The 11329-nt window shown below is 45.8% G+C and overlaps 1 protein-coding gene across 1 annotated transcript in view; it reads left to right on the top strand.

Annotated features, from left to right (window-relative positions):
• Positions 1-11113, top strand: part of LOC119391364 (clotting factor C-like) — a 30151-nt gene extending 19038 nt beyond the window's left edge. Inside the window, exons 8-10 of the mRNA XM_049415259.1 lie at positions 4256-4545; positions 7952-8119; positions 10490-11113. Coding sequence (XP_049271216.1) covers positions 4256-4545; positions 7952-8119; positions 10490-10843 — 812 coding nt within the window. The 3' untranslated portion in view covers positions 10844-11113. The remainder of the gene's footprint in view (positions 1-4255; positions 4546-7951; positions 8120-10489) is intronic.
• The last annotated feature ends 216 nt before the right edge of the window (positions 11114-11329 follow it).

Here is an 11329-nt window from a genome sequence, read left to right as displayed (position 1 = left end):
TTAACGCGACCTTTATTAGGCCCTGAAGGCAACGGTGATGAAGCGATCACACCCGAGGCACAGATCTCACAATCAAAGCAGCGTTCCCCCAACGGACGAAGATGACGAACCACTCATGTGATGAAACATGAAACTGAAAAGGGGTAGATGTGTCTAATGAACGACCACAATATATATATACTATATATTATATATATATAATATATATATAATATAAATATATATATATATATATTATATATAGATATATATATATATATAATTCATCAACATAGTGCGAACATATGCTCTCTTGTTCGATGCCAGCAATGCCTTCGTGCCGTCCTGATGGCCTCTTCGAATCGAACAATTAGCTCGTTTTGAAGCTGTGATGCGTTTCATCGAGACCGTGAACTTTGCATGGTCTTCGCGTGACGTGAAATACTGAAGACTTTCATGCTTGCACCACTTTTTAGGGGCGAAGCTCCTTAAAGCGGCACCCGTTCGTCCCTCGTAGTTTTCGTAGTTGTAGTGCGTAACCAGTCGTAAGGCTAGTACCAGATCTTGACCACCAAGATGGTGCCGGTGGGAGATTTTTCCTGTGCGTTGTTGAACAATAAAAATTCATAGCGTGCGCGTTAACTAAAATCCGAATTCTTCTGTCTCTCATTCCCCATTAGCAGCCATTGGCATGTTCCAGTAGGAAACGTTAGTAGAAGTAGAAGTGTAAGTGTTAGCTAAAAGCCGACTTCTTCTGTCTCTCATTCCCATTAGCAGCCATTGTTTACCCCCAAGGTAGTGCCTGGTGAGATTTCTCCTGTGCGTGATTAAACAATAAAAATTTTGTTCAAAACGCCGTTGATTGATGAAATAAACCAACGAAAGACGCCAGATGTTTTCTAAAAGCAAAACGAAAGAACGCCAGATGTTTCTAAAGCAAAACGAAAAGACGCCAGCCGCTTAACGAAAGACGACCGATGTTTTCTAAAGCATGGTTTTCTAAACAATGAAAATTCACAGCGTACATGTAAAATTAAAGTGAGCTGCAGGTCGTCATAACTCATCGAACCTTTAGTATAAACGCGCCCGATCTCACGTCGGTGATGATGTACTGGGCAGAATTCACGGAAGATTCACGGTTTACCGATGAACCTCCGCAGCTTCGCCCACTCATCATAATTCACTCCGTGGATATGCTGTGATTTTTTTTCTTTCTCTATGCTTGCACCCAGCGGGGAAGATCAGGACCGCCAATGCTGTTTAACACCGATTTAAAGTATGTACGCTCAGCAAGTGCCGCGCAGCCGGTTAGGGTGTGATTCGCCAAGGCACGCTGTCTTGCTCTAGTTGTGAGGTATTTTTTTAAAGGAACAACTTTTGTTCTACATTATGCACACAAAACATGAGTTAAAATGAAAAAAAGATTGTTGCGACCTTAAATTTTTTATTGCATAAGGAAGTTATCCTTACTAACTGTATTGATACTATATGCGGCGTACTACTTGTTTTCAGTGACAACGTGTCTGGAGCCGCCTGTACCTCCATACGGGAAGTGGAGTACGTATCGAAGGTGGCAGTGGACTCAAGTAAGTGGCCACGTTTCGCAAGGTATAAATGTTGATGACACATGTGTAACGAACACACGTCATCGTACGTGTGTACGCCAACCAATATTTATGTACATAAAGAAACGTGGTGTTGACAGCCACGAAGGGTAATGATCACGTATTCGGAACATTTTATATCCGAATCGCTAAAAGGGCTGTAGTGGCTTTACACATTGTCTAAGTGAAGCTCCTACAAGTTAAAGATTGCGGTGGCGTCGGCATAATTCTCGAAAAACCCGGAGCCGGCGAGTGTACAGAAATGCAGTTGTATACGAGTAGACCCTAGAAGGCGCGCGCTCGCATGCGCATTTGTATGCGCCGTTTTGCAATAACTGATGCTCTCTCTATCGTGGGCTTGTCGGCAATCAGCCCCGTGCTATATATACCAGTCTGATCTTTTATCGAGGTCACTAGCCATTTTACACGTTGCCACATTAAGTTGCCTGTCATTGTTGCAATTCATCGTCTCACGCATCGCCGCCATTCATGCCCCTAACAACAAAAATGTCGCGCTGCTAAGCAGTGGGCGAAGGTCCCATTCCCGGCATGCGGAAGGAAATAGTTAGGAGGGAGCATTCCGCAATGCGACCGAAAGAAAGAAAGAAAGGAAGGAAGAAAGAAAGAAAGAAAGAAAGAAAGAAAGAAAGAAAAGGAAGAAAGAAAGAAAGAAAGAAGAAGAAAGAAAGAAAGAAAGTAGGTTTGCACGCGCACGCCAAGCTTCGCTAGCCCCAATTTTCCAGATAGGGAAGCGCTCGTAATTTTTGTTATTGTTTCTGCTAAATGAAACTCCTTTTATGGGCTGCGTCTGCTTGATATCTCAGCAGAGCTTCTTAAACAAGGTCAACGAAAACGGCGGATCCGGTTCGCTATTCAAGGGCGAGCGCAGCAACTGAGCCGCCACGTCGGACGTAAAATCGGCTTTACGTTTCGTAACGTTTAGAACTAACTCTCTCGGTCCACCGGCCAACAGTTCCCCCGCTCAAAGCAAACTCGCAGTTTCATAATGCCTGAACTTCGTGGAGTTAGTTCATACAGACAAAAATGCTGCGCGATATAGACGAAGACAGGAGACACACATGAACGCAGGCAGAGCGCGCCTGTGCCTATCTGTGTCTCCGGTCTTTGTCTAAGTCGCGCTGCAGTTCGCGGTTTAAGCGCCTGAAGCATTTCACGTTTCCAACAGGACCGGACGACAACGGCTTCGACTACGCTGATCACCCTTGAACCATCTTCAGCGGTGCAACTTCCCAAAAGGCCACTATCGAGTTGGCACCCGCGCCACATTCTCGTGCGTCAACCGTTCTACTCTCTGGTTGGATCCGAGGTGCGCAGGTGTCTGCCTGAGGAACTTGGACTGGGAGGACCGCCACCTGCATACCAGGCGAGTTCATAGTAACGCTGCGCAGTGATGACAGCGTTCAGAACGTCCTACTGCTGTGACTCTGTAGTGGAAGTCAGTGCGTGCAAAATGAACCAAATAGATATTTCCTTCTTCCGCTAGACTATCTCGTCCTAATAAATAGAACGACGCGTCTCCGCGTCCGCGTTACTCTTTGATCAACTTTGTCCTTTTAGGAACATCGTCGGCCGTTCGACATTGTAGAAGGGTGTGTTTTACCAGCACATAAAGCAAACGCTGTGTAGGCACAAACCTAACATGACATGACTCGTACATGGCCATGTTTAAACGAACTCTTTTTACAAACTTCTTAGATAGTTTTTAATCAAATTGATGCTGTAATTATTTATGTTTTATATGTTATATCGTCTTGTGCTCATCGTGACTATGTTCATTGTACAGTGCTATGACCGTTACTTCGTATGCATGTATAACATTTCAATTTTGTTTTACGTGCTATGTTGTATTGTTGCCGCCATAAAACGAATGCTCCTTTTTCACATTTCGTATAAAAAGAGGACACATTACTTCTCCGTGCTATAGGAATTCCTTCCGAATACTCCCATTTTCATGAATTCTGTGGGCATCGTATGAATAAACAAGAGCGACGAGCGGCCGTTTAGCACCATGCAGCGAATATACTGCATGCGATTTGAAATGGAGCCATATCATGTAGAGCCAGGACGCATTATTATTTTTTTAACGTATTTTCATTCGAAGGTGACAGTGTCAAAAGCTCCTTACTGCGTACTCGAGGTCCTCCAATGATGCAAGCAGTCGCGTTTGTCGCGCTAACACAATACGCACTTAACGTCATTCCTAAACGTTTATATAGGCTCAGCCTTTCATTTTCTGAATCGTTCCTTTGCTATCCAATGTCTTAAATACGCTCTTTACTAGGCCGCACTCGCCTGGTACTGGAGGTCTTTAGTTACTAGATGGAAAATATTGCCTCGTCCTGCCCATGCAAGCTATTTCGAATTGCCTGTTCAAACATAGGCCTCGTGTGCTGCACAACCTGCCTAACACATCAATTTAATAACTTTTGCAATACGAAACTAGCGGGTGAGTGGAAATATCGATGTTACTTTGGTTTGTATTTGTTTGCCAATGTTGATGAACTGGATTAATACTTTATCGCAAAAAATAACGCAAGAACAATTATAATGTTCGTGGAACAGCACTAAGGTTGCGATTTGACGGGATATAAGACTCTAAGCGGTGTAAAATGATTCTCATGTATGACACCACGTGCTCGGTCGAACCGCAGTGTGCGGCCGCTCCGACTCGCCGCGTTCGCCGTTCATCTATCACGGGAACGTGAGCGAGGCCGGCCAGTGGCCCTGGCAGGTGGGTCTGTCCATGTGGTCCCAACACGAGAAAGCCTGGGACCTGCAGTGCGGTGGCACGCTGCTCTCCGAGAGCTGGGTGGTCACGGCGGCGCACTGCGTGGCCAGGGACCGCCGCGGTAACCTGCACGCGCCCAAGGATATGCGCATCTACATGGGCAAGTACCACCGAGACGACGCCCTGGACGACGCCTTCGTCCAAGTGCGCACGGTGAGTGGGGCTACATGACTTCTCGCACAAAACTCACAGGGTCACTTATGTAGTCGCCTAAGACGGCTCGAAGGCGAAAGCGATCTTCTTTTACTTCACAGTCGATGGATTTTTCCTCACCGGCGCTCCTCCGCAAGCTCTCTGCTCCTCACCTGGTTTTACGCTGTGTCCAGGATCGGAGACATTGCAGGCTTTCTGCACGTCATCGGGTTTTGCACTGCCTCCGTGATCGGCTCACCTTTGACGAAGCGATGATGTCATGTGATGACGACATCATGAGACGCGATGTTATGTGGCGCCGTGATGACGTCATGGTGACATAAATATTTGGCCCATCTGTGACGTCGTGATGACGTAATATGGTGATGTCATCCCGTGATTGTGATTTTTTGCGTCACTCGTGCAGAAGACGCCGATGGTAAATTTCCGTGTTTGCTGAGGCATCTAAGAATTTCGCCTTCATAATTGCCGGGCTTAGAGACCACGCACTATGACAGCGCAAGCGAGCTCCGGATATCGCCTTCGAAATGGTTCGCTGTTTGTATAGAAACGCTAAAGGCGAGTTACGCAGGTGCGTTAGGAGAGAAGCTCGCACTGCACTTTTTTTACACTCTTCTACGCACTTGCGAGCCATGTATGCCGTAGATTAAGCAAAAATTGTGACTGTCTTTCATGGGCCATTATGTGCCTACATTTTACGTGAAGACCTAAAACAGGTCTTTCCGCACATAATAATAACAAGAAAAACAAAAAATTCTTTATTGAATTGTAGTGGACTCATAAGGCGCGTGGCTGAAAGATACTTGGCGGCCTGGGGGTATAAGTCAGCGAATGTATCAAGCGAAAAAACCAAAGGGCCGATAAAAATACGAACCTTATTTTGTATACTTCTCTAAGGTATGCCATTGCATTCAATGCTTCGAATGTGGAGGAAACTACCATACTATGGAACGCACGGGGAGTCACGTGAGGCGTTATATTCCAGTAAACGTAAGGGGGAGCATGCAGGATGTATCGAAACGAGATTTATCGTACTTGGCATATTTAGATCAAAAGTGTACTTGTTTTCCAGTCATCACGTTCATAATAGTATCACTATAGCAGTCAAACATTTGTTGTGCGCCTCCAGTTGCAGCGGAATTATGACAACCAGTGCAAACATGGTGTGACAGTGACATAAGCAGTGCGCAGCGAGCGGCTTAACTCAGCAGCGCTGAAGATATTGCTTGTCGTAAATTTAACGACAATGTAATGGATTTCGTTGGAGCCATCGTCATGGCAAACTTATCCTACTCACGAATTCATTTCCGAGTTAAATTATGAGATATGAACTGCATGTAGTACTTCCTCGTCTTTGCATCTCTGATTGTGCGTTATCTAAAGAAGACAGAAATACAAGGGAAGGTGGTGGCTTGAGGTGATGAGAAATTGTCGAGCAAGGATGAATGTCTCTCGAGTCAACGCTTCAACAAGGGCACTTGTCTTCGACTTGCCCGACGAAGATAAGCCTCTTGCCCAAACGTTCGCTCCAGCGGCTTTCCTTGTTCGACGATGTCCTATTGTTTCTGCAATAGAAAGCTTTGCAGTCGAAACTAAATACAGTATATAAAGCACCGTATATAATATGAGAGAGGGAGTGGTTCGTGAAAGAAGAAATGAAAACGGACGCTATTTTCTGCCTCCTGTCGTGGGGGCAAGGCTAAGCGCCCTCAGGGATGGGGAAGTAAAGAATATATTATGTTATGATGAACTGAGTCGCGTCGGGGAATAGGAGTAAATGAAAATGGTGTGCGTGTCTTTAACTGACTTAACGTCGTGGAGCGAGCTGAGGGGAAGCCACAGCGATGAATTGGAAAGTAATGCGAAGTTAAGTGATGATGGGCATGGTTCAGCACTGAAGGAACCACCTCTCTGCTTGACCTCATGCATGTCTCCAAACCTCCAACTCGCCTGCGCTATACTATGCTATGCCTTCTCTCCTTCTTTCCCTCCTCCGCACCCTCACATCGCTCCTCCTCCCCGCATTCTATTTCATACTCCTGCTATACCATACTGTACATGATGTGTATGCTCAAGCTCTACACTCCTCCTTTCGCTCCTCCGCACACTCGCATCACTCCTCCTCAGCTTCATTTCTTTCCCTGCCCCTTGTATACGATACTACAAAAGGCCATGCTATGCTTACCCCTTCACTCTCTCCTCTTCATCACTCGACCTCACCCTCACTCCCTTTCCCACCTCCCTGACAGACTAGCTATCATGGCTAGTCTGATGCATGGCTATGTTAGTCTGATCATGGCTAGTGATGATACGTGGCTATGTTGTGGATCATGGCTAGTGATGATAGATGGCTATGTTATGCTTACTCTCTACCATCCCTCCCACCTTCCCTCGCTGTACTGCAACATCAACGACCCGTTTGAGCTCGGTATTTACCAGCTCCGCTGCAAAAATTGAAGCAGCTTACTGGACTTAACGCCGCGAAGGCTGGTAAACAGCGGAGTGGTGACGTCACACTGGTCGGCATGGTCTGCATCGGTACAAAGGAGCCATGCACATTTTCCTTCTGTTCATTCAGGCCAATGCCTTCCGCAAAGTTTTTCTTTCTGTCTTTCTTTCCCCGTGGCACATGCGCGTTTGCCCGCGAACTTAATTTTTAGTGGACCAGCGGTGAATAGTGGGGCTTGCCTTATTTCTGCGATGCACATCATCAGATGATCGACAGCAAGAAAGTTACATGCACTGTACTTTTGTGCTCACAAGGCTCTTCGTAAATTCTAGTTAATGTGGCCCAAACGCTAAATGACATCAGTTGCTACGCGGGTATCGTCTCCGCATGGGAATGCGCTTGGTATAGAAGGCGCGCTTTGGGTCCCTGATTTTAGGATGGCGCGCGAAATGTCATGCCTGGCTTCGGCGGAGATAACCTGAACAATGATAAGCCACATAACACTTTCTTGAGAATAAGCAGCTGTTATTTATTAACTAGCCAGGCATGTAAAAGAACTGAGCAAAACCGTTTAATCTTGCGCACGTAATTTCAGCAGTGGGTATCCCGGCCGCCGCTGCCGCATTTGATGGAGGTGATATGCTGGAGGCCCGTGCGCTGAGATTTAGTTGCTAAAGGATCTCCGGTAGTCACAATTTCTGGAGCCCTCCCCTACAGCGTCCCTCATTATCATATCGTGGTTTATGGAGGTAAAACCGTAACAAATATTAATTTCAGCATATCTCATTTATATTGGAGGAATGATTTTCGGGTGATGGACGCGAAAAAATCCCGGGTTCCGAGTCACGCAGCTGCGCTATGATAGGCGGCTGCGGTCAGCGTGCACAGACTCGTAATGGCTTTGTCGACGCCCCGTTTTATTGCAGTGTTCACTATGCTGAATGTATTGCTTTGCAGCCTCAGGAGATTCACGTGCACGACGATTACGACCCGGTCAAGTACGACGCGGATATCGCCATGGTGCTGCTCGATCGGCCGGTGGAGCTGAGCAGTCGGGTGCAACCCATATGCCTGTCCAGCGAGAGGACATCGCAGACAAACATCGTCGATGGCCACCTCGGCGTGGTTAGTCTAGATGTGGAATACTTCGTTTATAAATGGTGGATACCGCAAGCGCTTATATACCTTCATTTAGTTTGCATGTTTACGTACCGTCGGTTAAACACTGGACTTAAATGAAGCGTTCGAAGCCTGCACCTTCAACACTGCTTGATATTTCAAATTAATACCAAGCCGCACTAGAATTTAATGACTAGGTAAGATGCTTCCACAGTTACTTGTTTTGTTGTGGCTTCCTGCTCACAAATCAACAGTCACGATTAATTAATTTGTTTTCATTTGTTTATTTACACATATAGCCTTACTGCAGCACCCCCATGGCCGTTATTGTAAAGGAAAGGGGATAAACAATTGCCTAAACAAGTACATTGAAAATAGAAGTGCAATATCAAACGCACAGCAGGTTTGCTGACACCGCAAGCAGAAGGGACTTACGGCAAGCAAACGAAGAAGAAATTCACGTTAATTTTCAGCATTGCAAATGTATTCTCGCAATAAAGGAAGAAAAAGAATACGTCGAGGGCACCACAATAGTCTCTTCCGTTAAGCGATTCCGTGGAGTTTTGCACATACGGTGGAGGAGTGCGTACATGATTACGTTAATAGATATGTTCATAACGTTTATTCACAGTTAAACGTTAGTAACCTTCTCTCTTTTCTAAATTTTTCTATATGTCATATGTGTTGCGCGGTTTACGGGTATTGAACCGAACATAACTTTGATGGGGACAGGCAGCGTTGTCACTATCGTGAGGCACCGGACGCGATAGGCCAAACGTGTCGGCTCCCCACAATATGCGTGGCATACGTTCGGGCTATTTATTTTGGGTTTCACAGATGTCTCACAAGGTCATGTGTATCGCCATGCTATCGATAATGTGGCAGCGAAAAGATGTGAAACAAGTGAGATAGCTCTGAAACCACTGTAACGTTAACGTAGCGAAAGTTTAAAGCGGTATGAATTACACATGATTAGCTTCAAGCGCAGTTTTCGGCGTAAACAGAGGGTAGATGACATGACTTAAGAAGCAGCACCTCCAGCTTCAATTACGAACCTAGGTTTTGTGGGCAAACGAAGAAACGCGTGTAACTTAACGCCACCTGGAGGAATCCTTCGGTATAGCTTACTGTTCGGCGGTCTAACAGAGCTAACAAGATAACTTAAGGCAGTTACTATAAATGAAAACGACCTGCCAAAGACAGTGAAAGACTCAGTGGGAGCGAAATGTCAAATCGATAGAAACTGACGAAGCAAATGAAGGTGTTTTAGACAGACCCAGACGCAGACTAGGTCAGAAGAGGTAAAAGTAATGGCATATGCTATAGCTGTATTTCTGGTTGGCTATGCAACATGTGTAAATGGGGAAGAGCATAGAGAAAATTGAGGAACACTTCCCCTATCAAGAAAACGGGGCAAGGAAAGCTTGCCATGTGGGTGCCTAGCTGACCTGCTCCTTTCTTTCTTTCTTTCTTTCTTTCTTTCTTTCTTTCTTTCTTTCTTTCTTTCTTTCTTTCTTTCTTTCTTTCTTTCTTTCTTTCTTTTTCTTTCTTTCTTTCTTCTTTCTTCCTTTCTTTCTTTCTTGTTTTCTTTCTTTCTTCTTTCTTTCTTTCTTTCTTTCTTTTTTCTTTCTTTCTTTCTTTCTTTTCTTCTTTCTTTCTTTTTTGCTTTCTTTCTTTGCGTAGGCACAATTCCAACTTCGCATACGCAGTTAGCATTGTACCAAAGCTAATAGAAAGATCTAAATGCGGGAGAGATATAGCAATAATCTGTCTCGTGTACGTATCAACCACAGAAGCAATCTTTCAGGTCTGTTGGCTTAGGATTTTAATTACCATGTGGGTGTCTTCATTGGCTCATGTCGGCCGTGCTCGCGGATCCATTAGTTGTTTTTGTTTCTACAGTGTGGTATATAGCTGCCTTATGATGCTTCAAAGATACTCATAGCGAGTATAAACAATATAGCAGCGCTCGTGTTGCGTCTATTCTTCCTTAGTATTCGTTCATTTCGCACTGTTTTGCTAATACTCTCTATAAATCCTTAAGTTAAATTACACAGTTCTAATCCTATTCAGTGTAATTTGTAGTATACAGGGCTTTCTTTTGTGTCTTAATCATGACAGCGCTGGTATTTACTCTTCCTCAGTCCTTGTTTATTTTGCGCTGGTTTTCTTACATTCGCTGTGAATCGTTACCAATGATAGCCCAGTTCTCAATCCTATTCACTTTCGAAGAGAGTGCGTTAGATGTCGAAATAGAGGCATTGGTATATAGGAAGTGTTGGATCGTTTGAAATGGCGTCTGCAAAAGGCTCCTTTGTAATTGCACCTTAACACTAATCCTAACGGAAATATTGTGTTTAACTCCTTCCTTCACAGGCTACCGGATGGGGCCAGACCGAGAATCGGAGCTACGCCGACGTCCTGCGACAGGCCGTGATTCCCGTAGTGTCGGCGCAGGAGTGCGAGCGCGCCTACCGCGAGGGCCGCTTTCCCTTGACAGTCACGTCCAACATGTTCTGCGGCGGTTACGTCAAGGGACGGATCGACGCCTGCACTGGAGACAGCGGCGGGCCCTTCGTCTTCGTCGACGAGTCGGTGGTCGACAAGCGTGTCTGGGTGCTGGAAGGCATCGTCAGCTGGGGAGGACCCCGAGGCTGCGGGGCACCCAACCACTTCGGCGGATACACCAAGGTTGCAGCGTTCATCGAATGGATACGACAGTTCCTGTAAAGCCTTGTACTACAAAGCCAAGCAGCTGACGACTGCTGATCCGTCAGTCGGAGCAAAGCTCGCGCTGGTAAAAGCGTACACACCGTGTCTGCTAACGGGCAGCAGACTGACGGGCTCGCTAGAGGCATTTCTGGCAGGACCTCATGGGCGGCCTTAGGACCTTAGACCTGCCGCCAGTAGCGCAGGCGGAAGCTAGGTTTGAAAGATCTTCGTCGCATATGAGTAATTGCTTTTTTAATTTGTGTGTGTGTGTCTCGTATGAATGAATATTTTTCAAGCGAATCTTGTTATGACACAGGTTTCGGTGTTGGTGTCGTACGGGAAAAACCCGGCGTCAGCGAGCGTACAAAAATGCGGCCCTCGAAGGTGCGCCGGTTGTTTGCATATTTGTATGCGCCGTTTTTCAATTACTGATTCTCTCCCTGTCGAGGGCTTGTCGGCGATCAGCCGTTTCGGATATGGCAATCTGATCTTTTATCGAGATCA

The sequence above is a fragment of the Rhipicephalus sanguineus genome, chromosome 4, assembly GCF_013339695.2.
Source record: "Rhipicephalus sanguineus isolate Rsan-2018 chromosome 4, BIME_Rsan_1.4, whole genome shotgun sequence".
Lineage (NCBI taxonomy): Eukaryota > Metazoa > Arthropoda > Arachnida > Ixodida > Ixodidae > Rhipicephalus > Rhipicephalus sanguineus.
The sequence above is the reverse complement of the archived record's forward strand: the minus strand, read 5'-3'. Positions and strand labels throughout refer to the sequence as shown.